This window comes from Zeus faber, assembly GCF_960531495.2.
Source record: "Zeus faber genome assembly, chromosome: 6".
In the NCBI taxonomy this organism is placed as follows: Eukaryota; Metazoa; Chordata; class Actinopteri; order Zeiformes; family Zeidae; genus Zeus; species Zeus faber.
This window is the reverse complement of record NC_137201.1, coordinates 21,470,917-21,488,252: the sequence shown is the minus strand read 5'-3', so window position 1 is coordinate 21,488,252 and position 17,336 is coordinate 21,470,917. Positions and strand designations below refer to the sequence as shown.

Genomic DNA, 17,336 nt, shown 5'->3' with positions numbered 1-17,336 from the left:
ATGCCGAGCGCCAACGTGTCGGTGCGAAGTTTATCTGAAGTAGAGAAATATCTCAACAGTCGGATGGTGAGTTCAAGTCAAGGCAGAGGGTGTTTTTTTTTTTGGTATACTATTAGTATTATCGTTATTATTATTATTATTTTTAATTATTATTATTATTATTACAGATTTATTAAAAGGCTGCTACTGTACCCTACAGTCTGAATAATATTATTCTGTTTTAATTGAGAAGATAAATTAAATATTGTGGGGTGATCCAGTCATCCATTTTTATTTGTTGTTTTTTTTGGAGTATTATTATTATTATTATTATTATTATTATTAGAACGTCTTTATTAATTATAAACGAATAATTATTTTATTAGGGGTTACGTGATCGGATTATTTGATTCTCATTTATTAGAATTAACAATTTATTCGAAAATAATCCGTGATACGTTTAAATAAGTTCGCTCCGATGTCGAATCAAATATATTTGCTGTTTGTATTATTATTATTATTATTTCTTCATGAATTGCTGAAGAAATCATGCGTTTTTGCTCCGCCAGCGCGTACTATTATCACATGGCAGCGATGTCCAGATGCTTGTTATCAGACGAGGGCACCAGGTCTCTGACTAAACCTCCTCAAAATGTGTTTTTATTAATATTCAGTAACTCAGAGCCATATTGCTCGAGACAACATTTGGGAGAAAGCGCCACAACCACCATCCCCAGACTGAGTTGAAACCTGTTCCTGAACTCACCCTGTGACACAAAGCAGTGGAATGTCTATCAGTCCTGTGCAACCAGAAACACAATACGGTACCACCTACCTACCGCTTGCACTTTCCATATCCAGCCGGAATAATGAGGCGTAAGACAGTAAGACCGCGAGCCGTTCTGGGGCTAAACCACAACTCGCCTTCCGTGCTCAGTACGGTTGTTAAAGGCAGGAGTTCTGCCAATTCCCACCCTGCCGCTGCACCTCAACGCAGCATCACTGCAGATACCTGAGGTCAGCACATTTCAAATTGTGATGCTGACATTTCTGTGTATGAAACCCCGACCCTCAGGGTAGCATCCAGATGTGAAGTGTGATATTGCGGGGCCCACCTCTAGGACAGATCAGTCAGCTTTGTGAAAACGGTGGCATAAATATGAGAAATCCTCCTCCTTGCACATTTCTGCAGAACGCTCCTCACTGTCCAGTCTAGTTACCTCACAACTGTGTAAATAGGATTTCCCCATTTTGCTGGTAATATCTGCATTTCTTTCTGGCCGGTCAGGTTTATTTTTTATTTTTTCAATGGTGTATACAGTGGGTGAAAGGCCGGCAGTGATGCAACAAACCAGTATGAGTGGCTTATTGTCCAGCTTGTACCTTGAGCCCCCCTATGAGAGGCTTTTTGTCTGGAGATTTGCTCAGCGTTTCTCAGTGACGGTCTCTGTTCTTACGCGAAGCTGCACTCGTTCCTTTTGTCCAGTCAGTGATGTCAGTGCAGTATCCACACGCTGCACTTCTGAAGTATCCACGCTCAAAGATTCACTTTTTGTAAAACGCTGACCTTGCAACTGCGTCTGCTTTACGGTTCCGGGGCGGCCGGTTGGGTCTCAAATAGTTCACTGTTTGGCCACCATGCTGCGTCTTTCACCCTGTTTATTTACAGTCCCTCACTTTGGATCGGTACACTGAAGATAGCTGCATATTTATCATAATTGAATTCCACTGAATGCTCCCACAGTCCACTGGGGACAGGTTATTGTTAATGGGCCATTGATTTGTTCTTGGACATACTTGTCTGTGAAATAACTGGAAAAGGCCTTGAAACAATGGGAATTGTTTTTGGGATCGCAGTAGATGCAGCAGTGAGATGCAGATGGAGGAGGATGAGAAATCAGGATGGGTCCCTTTTCTGATTGCAGTCAAAAATTATTCGTTTATCTTTGTTCCTCCCTTTTTATTCTCACTCACCGTCTATTTCTTCTATCTCAACTTATTTTTTACCAGGGAAGATGTGTTTTCCAATGGTGCTTACAATAACAAAAACATTCGAATTAAGAAAAAGGAAAAAAAAAAATGTAGTTCATCAATTCTTAGGGGAAGGGCGGCAAAGAGGCAACAACAACACATGACGAAACAGCAACACATTGTCTTAGATGCAAATTCAATTTACATACGGTAGATTTCAACCGTTCAAAAGGGGACACATTTAACCAAATTAAATTTTGTTCTCTCGCCCGCCGTGTTCTCGTTTCCCTCAGTTGAATCCCTGGGTGTGAAGAGTTTTGTGTCCATGCAGATCAGCTGGAGGGAATACCAATCAGCCCCGCGGGGTTCCTCCTCGCTGTGGCTCGGCTCTCGGCTGAAGGGACGGTTTTGTTCCAGCTCAGCGTGTGCCATCTTTGTGGGAGGGATGGATGGATGGGGGGGGGGGGGGGGGGGGGGCAGGGGGGCCGGGGGAAATAGAGAGATGGAAAGAGAGAGAGGCTGCAGAGACAGACGTGTCAAGTATCCTCAACCCTCAACCTCGTCGCCGTCGCTGTCCACTTGGTTCATATCAAAGAATTCGGTGTGCACCTGCTCCGGCCAGATGTGATGAATAGACGGTTTCGCAAGATCAAATCTCTTGGTGTCTCTATACCCAGTTTCCCACGTGGAATGAAAGCCATAAATACACTGGCAATGTTCCGCATTGGCCTAATGTGGGAAACGGATCCTGTCTCAATTTTCCGTAAAAGTCGTCCCCGCCCTCGACCTCGTATAATTTCCGGGGAAAATGCCGGTATGGCTGTGAATGGAAGCAGTAACATCGCCTGGACAAGCACGTAAAGTAGGGGTAGAGCTGAATCCGAATACTGGCCAACTTACACGCTTTTTTCACGAAGAACAAAAAAAACATTCAGGAAAAAAGCGAGTGCCGAAACGAACCGTGGAGCTCGGCGGCAAAGACGAGAAACTGAAACTTGTCCAGTCTCTACGGAGACAGTTCTTTCGATTTTAAAATTTGATTTATTTTTCTAATCAAACATTCCGCTCAGGCACTGGTACGAGCGGACAGGGAGAGGTAGAACGGGTGGGGAACGCTCCTTCTCTGGAGGCAGAGAGCGTGGGACACGTTGAAAATGATCAAACCGATTTAATAACATTGGGTGAGTGTTACTGCATCCGGGCACGTTGCTCTGTCCCTGCTCCGTCAGTGGAGGGAACGGAGTCCGTCCGGGAGGGGCGCTGGTCTCTGAGAGCCAGGAAAAAAACAAAAACGATTCAGATTGTACGGCCGTCGCCGACAGATTGTCCAAACCATCGTATCTACACAGGACGTCACGCACTAACCATAACACATTATGTACTGTGTCCGTAACAGACTCCATACAGAACTTCTCCGTGAAGGAGGCCAATGTGGGAATGACCACCCACTGCCTTAACCGGATATTATCATTGGTGTCTCTTGGTGTCTTGGTGTCTTGGTCTGTTGGCTTCTCGATGTCTCTTGGTATCGTGTTGATTTGCAAACACGAGTTCCTTGTAACAACAAGCCGAGACCAAACGGTCCTGTTTGCTGAAAATGCACCTCATCTAAATAGCGTACCCTCAGGGGAGGGACGACGCTCTCACCCTGGAAGTACCCTTTGTACCTTCTGCTGATCTCCACAAATATTGTTTCCCCCAAAACTGGTCAGCACAGTCCCCTGGACACGCTGTTTGAACATCAAGTTCTTAGTAGTTTTTCGGAGGGGTGGGGGTGAATTTCACTTCCACCTAGCTCGGATACTGCTACCGAGTCTGGCCTGAGATGACGTATGACTTTGTTTTTGTGTGGAAAATTTTTTATCTGCTTATTTATCTGTGAGGGCGTGAGATAAGCCACCTTGCAAAGTCTAGTGTCTATCTTTGACTGTACCTCCTTTCAAAACTACAAAGTTGAACTCTGACATCTGCTGATTTCTCGAGCATAGCAAATAAGTGCTCAGAAACTGTCTCTACCACCCCCACCCTTTTCTTATTAGGTTGAAATTTAGGCTAATGCAGTTGGACCTTTTTATGTTTTGCTGCTTGTAGAGGTGAGAGCCTATTAAATGGGTCACGGTGTAGGATGGACGCGGCTTATTAACTAGGGCAGTGTGGGGGTTGGGGGCACGTGGACGGGTAAGGCATTGAAGGAAAGCACCCGGGGACACGAGGCTTTCACAAAGTCCTGATGATGATGATGATGATTGTGATGAGGAGGGTGTGATTTCCTCCGCGAGAATGTTACGGCAGCCTGCCCGAAAACAGCGGAGTGTGCTCACTTTGCCCGTCTGCCTGTCCTGATTTTGTCATTCTCTGTCCATCTCTTCCTGCTATAACACACGCTCATAATGTTCCTGCTTGACAAACTAGTATCTGCGGTTGAGTCAGACAACAGCAGGCGTGTTGACAAACTGTAGCTGGCATGTCAAAAAATAACTAAATGGGGGGGGGGCGACGACTGTCCCTTAACCGGCCTCTTCAATTTCAGACACAACATTTTAAACGTGCTAATGAATCACAGTTTATTGGAGCATGAACATTGTCTAATGGTCCCCTCGGACTGGCCCGACTGGCTTATTTTGGTCGTTCATAGATTCACACAAGTCAGTCTAGACGATCGGATCTCGACGTCTCGTCTTGGCCGCCGGACGGAGCTCGCCGGCCCCTTACGTTTGACCGCGGCTTCCGGGGTCAGAGCGGAGGGAAGAGGAAAATGAGCGCAACCGAGCCGTGGCAGCGAGAAGGGGGAAGGGGGGGGTCAGTGTCGCAAACTCGCCGTCCGCGCCGTGACGCCGCGCGGCCGTGGCTCTTCCTTGGAGGCCTGGAGGCTTAGACTATCCCATCGGGGCGCTGCAGGACGCTTCAGACCCCGCGTCCGTCGCCGTCCATGAAACCTGTTCCCGCGTCTGTCGGATTCGTCTGACTCAGTCGTCTCTGATCCGTCTAAAGCGCTTTAAGAACTTTGTCTCACTCGGTTCAGTGATGGACAGAGTGTTTGGAGTTGGCGGCAGGTTGCATCTGAGAGAATGGTGAGAAGGCTGAGAAGTTAGACGCGACGTTGCTTTATATCTTAGGTGTGTACTCTCTATCGGGTGATGTTCTCCCCGTGTTCACATGGGTTTTGTTGTTGTTTTTCCCACTTTCAAAGACTAGAAATTCCGACTATCTATTGTCTGTAGGTGTGAATTGTATGTCAGTTAATGTAATGGACCCGTAGACCCTGCAATGGACTGGAGCCCGACTCGGGGGGGGGGGGGGGGGGGACCTCACTGCCGCACCTTGGAGAGGCTCCAGGGCCCCGTGGTCCTGACCAGGACAAGTGGGCAAAGAAAACAGTTGGCTGGATCTGCAAATCTAAAAAAAATGCAATGGTACCATATTGTCTAATATTAGGGCCCCCCACGGTAGGTCTAACAATGCCGGACAGGTCAAAGGGTAGAGGCCAGATTCAAGATTCTCCTCCGGCTGGGACGTTGGGCGTGAGGGCCCCACTACCAACAAACATCTCTTTCGAAAAACCTATTTTGGCCATGTAGTTAAAACCAAATAAACAATTTATTTCAACTAGATGACGTGCAGTTTAAGGTGTTCGCCACAATGGGAAAGGGTATTACCATGTTCTTTGCAGTGGAATGTCTAACAGCGTTTTATCTTATCTTGACACACAAACTCCACTTCGACCGTTCTTTGCTTTTCACTAAGTCACTGTTTACTGAGTGGAAAAGGTAAAGGTGCGAGGCGCTCCCCCCCCCCCCTTGTCCACAGACACATTTAGACCTTTACATGGATCACACCTGGAGCCCCGAAGCCTCTGGTCCTCGTTTGTCAGATGTGTCTGCTCTCATTAGCGCCGCCCGCCACCTCCCGCCTCTTTGACGCCGCTCCCTGTTTACCTGCCGCTAATTTACCCAGTCGGCGGCGGCGGCGGCGGCGGCGGCGGCGGCGGCGGCGGCGGCGGCTATCCCCGGGGGGATCCCTGTCCCCGGAGACCTCCGTCCGCCCCCCACCTCCTGCCCGACCCAACCGCCCTGGACGACCCCAGGAGAACAGCTGCACCGTACCGGAGAGAAGTGGAGTGAAAAGTAGGCCAGCTCCTCTGCAGATTTGGGAGGACGTTTTCATCAGCATGAGGCTAATTGATTTAGCCGAACCATTCATCCAGGGAGACTTTCAGATTGCTCGTGCGGTGAGTCAGCGTGGGTAGAAATTCTCGGCAGCGGCAGTGCGGTCTCTGTTTGAGGAAAAGTAGTGTTTGAATTTGGTGCAATTGCCTTTTCTTCTTCTCCTGACATTTCAAACATCTGGACCGCGTTATGCTGATATCTGAGCAGTGCTCGCACATTTCCGGCCCCCGCTATCAAAGCAAATATTATCTTAGGTAGAAGCCACAAAGCCCCGAATCCCACATGGGGGGGAATAATTATTGTTTATTCTCAAATGGCAAGGTCTAAATGTGAATGTGCATGTTTTGTGAGTTCTGAAACACAGAATGAATTTGTCGTCATAGGTTGTTTATTATCTGGTTGAGCTGAAATATGAGGGGTCCACCCCATGTTCCCTGCAGCCTCGTGTTCACTCCAGATAAAAAAAAAAAAGAAGAAGAATGTCCACACATCTGGTGTTTTAACTTTTTCAAAAAATATTATCTGAAATGGTGTTCAAGGACAAGCTGCTTCCAAAGATGTTCTGTTTATTCAAACAAGAACACAAATCTATTCAGTGATAGGAAGGTTTGAAATGAAGCGGGTTTTTTTTTTTACTTGATATTTTAATCCGTTATCACAGCAATTCTCAACCTTCTTCATATCAAGGACCCTCAATTTGATACACACCAGGCCATTGAACCCCATTTCATGAGATGTAGTCTCTGAAACCCCCATCTGTGAAGATTTTTTTATTTGTTAGATATTATTTTAGTCAAAACGTCAAAATCCGTCTATACTATAGTTCCAGAGATAACAGTGAAACTAGGATTAAAACGGTGTTATTGGATGTTCTCCAACAGTGATAAGGTCTTGTTAATGACACAATGGTGAGAAAATATTAACCATTTTAATGGGACCCCCCCTTGGAACCCCTGGTGTTCCTCAGACCCCATGTGGAGAACCACTCAATTAGAGTATAATTATGTAGATTGACATATTTTAAGGGACAATTTTTAAAAACTATAGTACAATATAGAACCATGGGAACATAGATATGCTCCCCAATACGTTGATGAATAGATAGATAGAGATTTCTGAATGAAAACAGTCCCTGCACGTTTTTGTGCCAAATAACCCGCATTTATTTATTAAATACATTTAGCACATCTTGCCCTCGATGGCTCTTCCAGTTGCATTCTAAAATGCGGAACATTTCCCGGTGGGAGCTCGGCGCTCCCATGCTGTTCAGGCCGCCAGACAGACGCCTCTTTGTGTTCCTCTCCTTCTGAACACACACACACACACACACACACACACACACACACACACACACACACACACACACAAACACTGCGTCCAGCTTTACTGCTTTTTATTTATTATGCCAAACAGGTTAGACAGAAGGGTTTATAGTATTTGTTTTGTGCAGTTCTAAGCCGCCTGTACTTTACATGTAATTTGAATCCGGTTGAACGTCGGGTTTGTTCGCCTAAACAGCCAAAAAACAGGGAAACGGATCAGAGTTGAGTCGTCGGGCGGGTCGTGTGTGTGTGTGTGTGTGTGTGTGTGTGTGTGTGTGTGTGTGTGTGTGTGTGTGTGTGTGTGTGTGTGTGTGTGTGTGTGTGTGTGTGTGTGTGTGTGTGTGTGTGTGTGTGTGTGTGTGTGTGTGTGTGTGTGTGTGTGCGCGCATAGAAAGAGTCTTGTGTTCCAGAAGGACAGATGCCGAGGAGGGGGGAGGGACAGAGTGTGAATCTTGAGTTTTTAGCCGGCGAGCGTTTATTATCTGGATCGGCTGCAACACGATAGCAAAGGGAATGAAGAGGTTGCTGTGGTTTGAATATCTAGTAAAGTCACATCCTGGAAGTGCACGCTGTCCTCACAGAGAGGGTGATGATGATGGTGATGGCATCATATCCTCTCTCTCTCTCTCTCTCTCTCTCTCTCTCTCTCTCTCTCTCTCTCTCTCTTACAGAGGAGTGTGACTAATGGAGGCAATCACCACAGATTGGAATGAAGAGATCAGAGGTTCATTCCTCTACGTCCTTCCTCAACCTCCCTCCTCAACATCCTTCCCCAACCTCCCTTTTCTTCCCTTTCCTCTTTCTCAACTTTTTATTTGGGTGGTACGATAACGTCAGGCAGAATGTATGTGGCCCTGCGTCTAATTTGATTATATGAACGCTCCCTTTCTTTCCCAATCCACCCCCTAGTGTGTGTGTGTGTGTGTGTCTGTGTCTGTGTCTGTGTCTGTGTCTGTGTCTGTGTGTGTGTGTGTGTGTGTGTGTGTGTGTGTGTGTGTGTGTGTGTGTGTGTGTGTGTGTGTGTGCGTGTGTGTGTGTGTGTGTGTGTGTGTGTGTGTGTGTGTGTCTGCTCCCGATGCAATAGCCTGCTCATAAGTAACTTGGCAGGCCTGACGTTATCACTTTAAAAGCCGCCTCCAGCCAATTTCCCCTCAATTTTTCTCCACATGGAAAATTAAGGCTCATGATGGCAACCCGTGACAAGTCAAGCTTTTCTTTTGTATAGATGGCTGATTGTTGACCAAAACGCTGTTGTTTTTGCGAGTTGCGAGAGGCAGAACACGTGTGGAGGAAAACTTTTGGCGTTCAATTTCACACCAATTGAGTGTGCCATCTTAGACTACTGCACGTCATCGATGCCAAGTGTTTTTTTTAACAGGAGCCGGAGCATCTTAACTCTTGAGCTCTGAACTCCGTTATTTGTCAAAAAACATGTGACGCTGAATGGGGAATTGATTTATCGCGGCAGCGAGTGGCACAGAAGAAACATTCAATAGCTAAAAAATGGTAGTACTGATCGAAAGATGGGTGGATAGATAGATATATATATAAATCCCTGGAGGATCACATCAAAATAGGCATCATAATTATAAGGCAGTAGAATAAAAAAGAAAATGCCATACAGACTAAACCTCGAAGTAAACTTGAGTGTGAAAATATAAGATAAACCAATCAAACAATCAGTAAAATAAATATGGCAATGAATATACAATAAACCTGTTGATAAATGTAAAACTGAAAAGTAATAATAAATACTATTTAAAAAAAGACCGAACAAAAAGAACAAGAGGATTAAACAATGATAATCATTTAGTATTAACCTATAAATTGGCAAAACAAACAAATAAAAAAAAACTGGAGTTGGCCTTTAAATAAATGTGGCAAATGCTAAGGGTTTGGAAGGATCTCGAGTCCGTTCTGTATCAAGGTGTTCTGTGTTCGGGCCTGAAACCGGCCCTGTTACGCCAAAAAGCGATTGAGTTTCTGCGTAAAAAAAAAACGTTTTGTTTTGTGTCGGGGAGCAAACCCTTTCACCCACTGGTGCAGGTGATGCCTCGGAGGAACGCTCCAACGACGTATTCTGTCATACGTCTTGTTTTCACTTCCCCTTTTGCTGCGGTCTTGTTCCCCAGCGAGACACGCTTACTCTGAATTTTTTATATCCGTATCGTCATCACTTCCTCAAATCAACAAGAAGGGACCTGAACAAGCCGGAGGGTGAATATGTATTTTTATTTTTTTGTAAAATGGGTCTGGTTGAGGGTAAACTTGAAATGATTGTCTGGCGTGGCGGTTTCCCGTTTGTTATGGTGGTTCTTTGTGACTTAGACGTGCATGCTCCACTTCTCTCGCGCCCATTCGACACGTTGTCATGGTGTCATCTGGTCTCGATACTATAAACCGCAACAGGATTAGGCCTTGGCCTCTATAATACAACAGATGTGCCAAATAAGAGTCACACACACACACACACACACACACACACACACACACACACACACACACACACACACACACACACACACACACACACACACACACACACACACACACACACACACACACACACACACACACACACACACACACACACACACACACACACACACGCCCAGATGGTTGATCTGTCGGGGCAGCACTCTGGCGTCCAGGCAGGAGTTGTCACACAAATAAATAAACGCTTATCCAGCCAATTTTAAGATGTAAATGAAGACTAACGGGCGAATGGAATTGATGCAATGATCCGAGCTGAGCCAACGGCCTGCGACTGCAGAGGACGGGGATCGAAGCAGAGTTTCCCTCTGGCTCTAATGAGAGAGACTCGCTCAACGTTGCTCATTGGAACATTTCTCTACGCGTGCTATTGTAGTAGTTTTTGTAGTTTTGGTCCCTAACATCTACAGGGAGTCCAGTTTCCCCCGCTCGTCGCAGCAGCTCTCGCTTTTGTTCAATGTTGTTACAACAACCCCCCCCCCTCCTCCCCCCACTAAAAAAAACAACAAACCCTAACCCCCTGGGGATTAATACGCTTAACGCCCCAAAACACTTTGTTTGGACAAAGCCCGACTACTGAGCACTCATCCAGTGAGTTCTCTGAGTCTGAAGACCCCGTGTGCTTACTACTTCCATTAATCACATTACATCATGACATCATCATTAAGCAGACGCTTTTGTCCAAAGGGACTTACAATTATTCATACACCGATGGATGCAGCCATCAGGGGCAATTAGGGGTTAAGTGTCTTGCCCGAAGGCGCTTCAGCACTAGCAGGGGGAGCCCGGGATCGAACTGGCAACCTTCGGATGACTAGATGACGCACTCTGCCTCCTGAGCTCCTTGTTGTTTTGGTCGCTGCTGCTGTTTAAACAAATCACATCCAAGATGAAACTGTAACAGGTTGGAATGGAAACCTCAATGTAACATTGGTATCTGGTTTGGGTCCAGGAGCAGTACAAGTACAAGTACAAGTACAAGTACGCAAGCACAGTTTCAGACCCAATCCTCGATACTTGATGATAAAAGGTGTTGTTTTGGTCTTATCTCTAGGTGGAGCGCAGCAGCGAGGGCAGCGTTCTGAGCATTCCGGGTCCCATGCGTCGAGGTTCCTCTGAGAACAACCTAGACTTTGACCTCAGCACCGCCGGTCCCGGTCCCGGTCCGGGTACCGGACCGGGTGCGGAGGCCCAGCGCGGCCGCTCGGGCCTGGGCAGCCTCCAGCAGAAGATCCTGAAGGTGACGGAGCAGCTGAAGATCGAGCAGACGGCGCGGGACGAGAACGTGGCCGAGTACCTTAAGCTGGTGAACAGCGCCGACAAGCAGCAGGTGGGACGCATCAAGCAGGTGTTTGAAAAGAAGAACCAGAAGTCGGCGCAGAACATCGTGCAGATGCAGAAGAAGCTGGAGCAGTACCACCGCAAGATGAAGGACAGCGAGAGCTTCCACACGCCTCCGTCGTCCTCCCGCAGCTTCTCGGGGAAGCACAGCACCATCCCCCGGGAGTCGCCCAAGGAGCTGCTGAGGGACGTGACGGGCAGCGGCCGCCACCCCACCATGGACAAGATCAAGACTATCGGCCCGGGCGTGTCCCTGTCCCCGCCCTTCTTCTTCAGCAAGCCCAAAGAGTTCGCCAACCTGATCCGGAACAAGTTTGGCAGCGCCGACAACATCGCCCACCTGAAGTCCTCGCCGGACGCCCCGTTGCCGTTCCCCAGCGACGCCTCGGGGCCGAAGGGGCTGAGCAGCAGCACCTCCATGGTGGCCAAGCCCAAGTACCCCAGCGACGACGAGTGCTCCTCGGGCAGCGCCTCCATTTCGGCCGACAGCAACGGGAACCCGCTGGGGTTGGCGGTGGCGGTGGCGGTGGCGGCGGCAGCCGCGGCGCAGCAGGAGGCCGGAGGGGACGGGCAAGGACGGCTAGCGCTCGGCTTGGAGGAGGTAAGGGAGATCCGGGAGGCGCAGAGCCAGCTGGAGGAGGACCTGGAGGAGCTGAAGACCCAGTTCACCAGAGACTACGGCATCATCAACCAGACGCTGCAAGAGGAGCGATACAGGTCTGTGTGTGTGTGTGTGTGTGTGTGTGTGTCTGTGTCTGTGTCTGTGTCTGTGTGTCTGTGTCTGTGTCTGTGTCTGTGTCTGTGTCTGTGTCTGTGTCTGTGTCTGTGTCTGTGTCTGTGTCTGTGTCTGTGTCTGTGTCTGTGTCTGTGTCTGTGTCTGTGTCTGTGTCTGTGTGTGTGTGTGTGTGTGTGTGTGTGTCTGTGTGTGTGTGTGTGTGTGAGAACTGGATCAATCAAACTGCTCATCAATGATTCATTATGTCCTTGTAAATGACTATGACTCCAACTATATTTATTAGTATATACTTTAAAGGTACATTTGCACTTTATGCCGTACTATAGACTGTTATATCAGGACACTGGATATGACGAGTACTTAAATACTTAACTGGTACTTGGTGCTTTCACCCTTGCTGGAGTACTTCTGTCTCAGGGTACTTTTTCTTAGAAGTCCTTCCTCCTCCTCCTCAGGTACGAGCGTCTGGAGGACCAGCTCAATGACCTGTCGGAGCTTCACCAGAACGAGACGGCGAACCTGAAGCAGGAGCTGGCGAGCATTGAGGAGCGGGTGGCGTACCAGGCCTACGAGAGGGCGAGGGACATCCAGGTACGCAAAATATCACACAGTATACTATATTATGACATATATATATATATATATATATATATATATTATACACACACACACACAGTGGGGAGAACAAGTATTTGATACACTACCGATTTTGCAGGTTTTCCCACTTACAAAGCATATAGAGGTCTGTCATTTTTATCATAGGTACACATTGTATGATTTTTAAGTAATTAATTTGCATTTTATTGCATGAAATAAGTATTTGATACATCAGAAAAACAGAACCTAGTATTTGGTGCAGAAACCTTTGTTTGTAAATTCCGGAGATCAGATGTTTCCTGTAGTTCTTAACCAGGTTTGCACACACTGCAGCAGGGATTTTGGCCCACTCCTCCATACAGATCTTCTCCAGATCCTTCAGGTTTCGGGGCTGTCGCTGGTCAACACGGACTTTCAGCTCCCTCCAAAGATTTTCTATTGGGTTCAGGTCTGGAGACTGGCTAGGTCGCTCCAGGACCTTGAGATGCTTCTTACGGAGCCACTCCTTTGTTGCCCTGGCTGTGTGTTTCTGGTCGTTGTCATGCTGGAAGACCCGGCCACGCCCCATCTTCAATGCTCTTTTTGAGGGAAGGAGGTTGTTGGCCAAGATCTCGTGATACATGGCCCCATCCATCCTCCCCTCAATACGGTGCAGTCGTCCTGTCCCCTTTGCAGAAAAGCATCCCCAAAGAATGATGTTTCCACCTCCATGCTTCACGGTTGGGATGGTGTTCTTGAGGTTGTACTCATCTTCTTCTTCCTCCAAACATGGCGAGTGGGGTTTAAACCAAAAAGCTCTATTTTTGTCTCATCAGACCACATGACCTTCTCCCATTCCTCCTCTGGATCATCCAGATGGTCATTGGCAAACTTCAGACGGGCCTGGACATGCGCTGGCTTGAGCAGAGGGACCCTGCGTGCGCTGCAGGATTTTAATCCATGACGGCGTAGTGTGGTACTTGTGGTTTTCTTTGATACTGTGGTCCCAGCTCTCTTCAGGTCATTGTCCAGGTCCTTTCGTGTAGTTCTGGGCTGATCCCTCACCTTTCTTATGATCATTGAGGCTCCACGAGGTGAGATCTTGCATGGAGCCCCAGACCGAGGGAGATTGAGTGTCATCTTGAACTTCTTCCATTTTCTAGTAATTGCGCCAACAGTTGTTGCCTTTTCACCAAGCTGCTTGCGCATTGTCCTGTAGCCCATCCCAGCCTTGTGCAGGTCTACAATTTTGTCCCGGATGTCCTTAGACAGATACCTGGTCTTGTCCATTGTGGAGAAGTTGGAGTCTGATTGATTGAGTGTGGACAGGTGTCTTTTATAATGATTATAAGTATAATGGTAATGAGTGGAGAATGGGAGGGCTTCTGAAAGAAAAACAAACAGGTCTGTGAGAGGCGGAATTATTACTTGACGGTAGGTGATCAAATACTTATTTCATGCGATAAAATGCAAATTAATTATTTAAAAATCATACAATGTGATTTTCTGGATTTTTGTTTTAGATTCCGTCTTTCACAGTTGAAGTGTACCTTTGATAAAAATGAGGAAAACCTGCAAAATCGGCAGTGTATCAAATACTTGTTCTCTCTTGCTACTGTGTGTGTGTGTGTGTGTGTGTGTGTGTGTGTGTGTGTGTGTGTGTGTGTGTGTGTGTGTGTGTGTGTGTGTGTGTGTGTGTGTGTGTGTGTGTGTGTGTGTGTGTGTGTGTGTGTGTGTGTGTGTGAGACTCTTATTTGGCACATCTGTTGTATTATAGAGGCCAAGGCCTAAGTTGAGTCGTCGGGCGGGGTGTGGGTGTGTGTGTGTGTGTGTGTGTATATATATATATATATATATATATATATATATATATATATATATATATATATAAACAAAGAGTCCAAAAAGTGTGTGTGTATGTATGTATATATGTATGTATGCATGTATGTGTATATATATATATATGTATGTATATATATAAAAACAAAGAGTCCAAAAAATATAAATATGTGTGTGTGCGCGTGTGTATATATATTTTTTTCTGGACTCTTTTTGTTTTTGTCAATTTTGTTGTTTGTTTTTTACTCCTTGTTTGTCTTCTGGACTCTCTTTGACCCTTTTTTCCCCCCTTTTTATTTTTATTTTTTTATCCTTTTTGACTCTTTTTCTGTTTATCTCCCTCTCTCTCTCCCCCCATCCACGTGCAGGAAGCCCTGGAGTCGTGTCAGACCCGGGTATCCAAGCTGGAGCTGCAGCAGCAGCAGCAGCAGACGGTGCAGCTGGAGAGCCGCGACGCCCGCGTCCTCCTGGGGAAGAGCATCAACATCATGCTGGCCATCGTCACCGTCATCCTCGTCTGCGTCTCCACCGCCGCCAAGTTCGCCGCGCCGCTCATGAGGAGCCGCCACCACGTCATGGCCACCTTCCTGGGCCTCTGCCTCCTGGCCGTCTTCTGGAGAAACTTCGACCGGCTGCAGTGCGCCCTTGACCGTGTCCTGGTCCCAGCCTGAAAGGCGGACCAGGACGAGAGGCCCGGGACCAGGGGACCGGGACCAGAACCTAAAACCACGTTTAAGAACGTACACAAACGCTGCCCGGTCGTCTTCCAGGGGATTGGTTGTACAATCGCCAAGGAGACGTCATCACCTCACACTCACTCACGGAAATCGTGTTTTTCTTTTTTTTTTTTTTAAATCAACAGTAATTCAATTCTGATAATCTTCTTTAAAAATTTGTTTTTTTTTTTACCAATGATGCGCATGTGTTGCTTACATTTTAAAATAAGAATACTTTAATCTAAGAATATTTTAAAATATATATGCACATTATTAATTGGATTAAATGGAAAATAATCACTAGAGACATGATTTAGATCTTTTTTTTAATGAGTTAGATGAATAATTTCTTTATTATATTTCTAACTGCAAACAACAAATACGGTACGAAGGCTTGTGGCACGTGACCAGTGTCACATGACAAGAAGGAGAAACTTTGGTTCTTTTAGTTTCCTTGATAATCTCTAACCGAGGTGAGCATGAAGTCTTTTTTGAGTTATTATTTCTGCCCGATGTAACTTTAAACACACATTAATGCCAGAAAGTGCACAACCACAGTGTGGCCTACGATGGACGCTGTCCTCCACACGGAGCTGCAGGAGGGAACCTGGGGGCAAAAAAAAAAAGCAAAGGACAACCCTAACCCTTCTCTTCTTTTTTTTTTTTTTTTTATTTTTTTTTATTTGTTTTCTTATTTATATGTTTGTCCATCTGATGTGGTCAGTCATGTCTTTAAATGTCCTTGTTTACTGTTCCAGATTCCTCTTTAAAGTGCAATATATTTGATTTAAGACCGCCGTTCTTATAAATGTTTGTTTGTTAAAGTGTCCATGTTGAGGAGCGGCAGGAAGTGCCGTTCACGTCTTTCTGCTGCCGGCCATCTCCCAGTGGCCAAAAAATCAACCCAACTGCATTCTGGGTGTGTTGGCTCTGAACTGTCACTACACATGCTCACACGCACACACACATTGAAATGAATGGTGGTCACTTGTTTCGTTCTTAATATTTAAATTTGATTATCTGTTACTAATGATGTGATTGATTGGTTACACTGTGAAGTCTCTTTATTTTCTTTTCATTTTTCTGCAGGGAAAAGCGTATTTTCCTTCTTAAAATGCATTAATTGAAGAGGCCCTAAGGAACGGTGCTATTTGAAGACACTTCAGACCGGCCCATTGTATTCACTCTTTTTTTTTTTTATTTGAGTCTTATCGGAATGTTGTAGGAGAACATGGTACATGATAACCACATTGGATCTGCTCACACCTTTCGTTTGTTTGTTTGTTGATCTTTTTTTCGTTTTTCTTTTTCTTTTTTACTTTTTCATGTTTGGATTAACACATTTGTACGAAACTTCCCTGCATGGCTGTAGAGCCGGTTTACACTCGATGCATTCTGCCGTCATGCTACTTGTGCCTTGGCTGGAAATGTTTAAATTAAAGACTTGAAATCAAAGGTTTCCCTCCCTGTTTGGGAATGCAACGCTCTGCTCTGTGCTTTGTAGTCTGTTTAAAACCATCAACTTCACACCAGCCAATGTTCTCCGGACCCCGGTGGTAGCGGTTCTCCACCACCAGAGGGCGTGAGTGCTGCGCTCGTCCGAGCAGGTCGTTACCATCGCTGCAGAAGGACGTTGCAGGTCGTTCTGCTTTTATCCACACATATTTGTCATTTGCTGCTACCCAATGAAAATCCCTTTATGTCTGAGAAAATTATAAGAAATATGAAAGGGGGGAAAAATAAATAAATATATATTTATTTATATTAAAAAAAAAATGAAATAAAATAAAATAGCCAGCTGTGGAAAGTGACGAAGTTTAAGTTCCTTAAGTTGCTGTGCATTTTTTTCAGGTATCTGTACTTACTAATACAGTACATTCAGTTTCTGAGCATTACGGAGACTTTTACCCCACTACATTTAAAAGCAAATATCGATAACGTGTTACACTACTCTTGTCAGGAGTTATATTTATATTTGTTTGTTATATTTTATGTCCTTGTAAATGACCATGACACCACCAATACTCTTTGCATGTAAATTGAAATCTGGTTCTGCATGAGCATCATCTGCAGAACAAGACAGCGACAGTTCCAAGTATTATAGACTCTGTTATACCAGTGCACTGGGAAAGGACAAGTACTTTTAATTTTAATATTTGAAATACATTGAACAGAAAATACTTACTAATATTATTTA

General features: G+C 45.8%; 1 protein-coding gene across 3 annotated transcripts; it reads left to right on the top strand.

Annotated features, from left to right (window-relative positions):
* On the top strand, positions 1-15,094 carry LOC307231301 (transmembrane and coiled-coil domain protein 3-like; the record flags this gene model as incomplete). 3 transcript variants are annotated; one of them, XM_080001945.1, is made up of 4 exons in its annotated part: positions 1-66; positions 10,989-11,989; positions 12,464-12,599; positions 14,792-15,094. In XM_080001945.1, 4 exons carry the CDS (start codon positions 1-3, stop codon positions 15,092-15,094), a joined length of 1,506 nt encoding a protein of 501 aa, XP_079858071.1. The 3 variants fall into 3 exon arrangements, with proteins under 3 accessions (XP_079858071.1, XP_079858070.1, XP_079858069.1); XM_080001944.1 differs by having other exon boundaries at positions 10,986-11,989; XM_080001943.1 differs by having other exon boundaries at positions 1-89; positions 10,997-11,989.
* Positions 15,095-17,336: the final 2,242 nt, after the last annotated feature.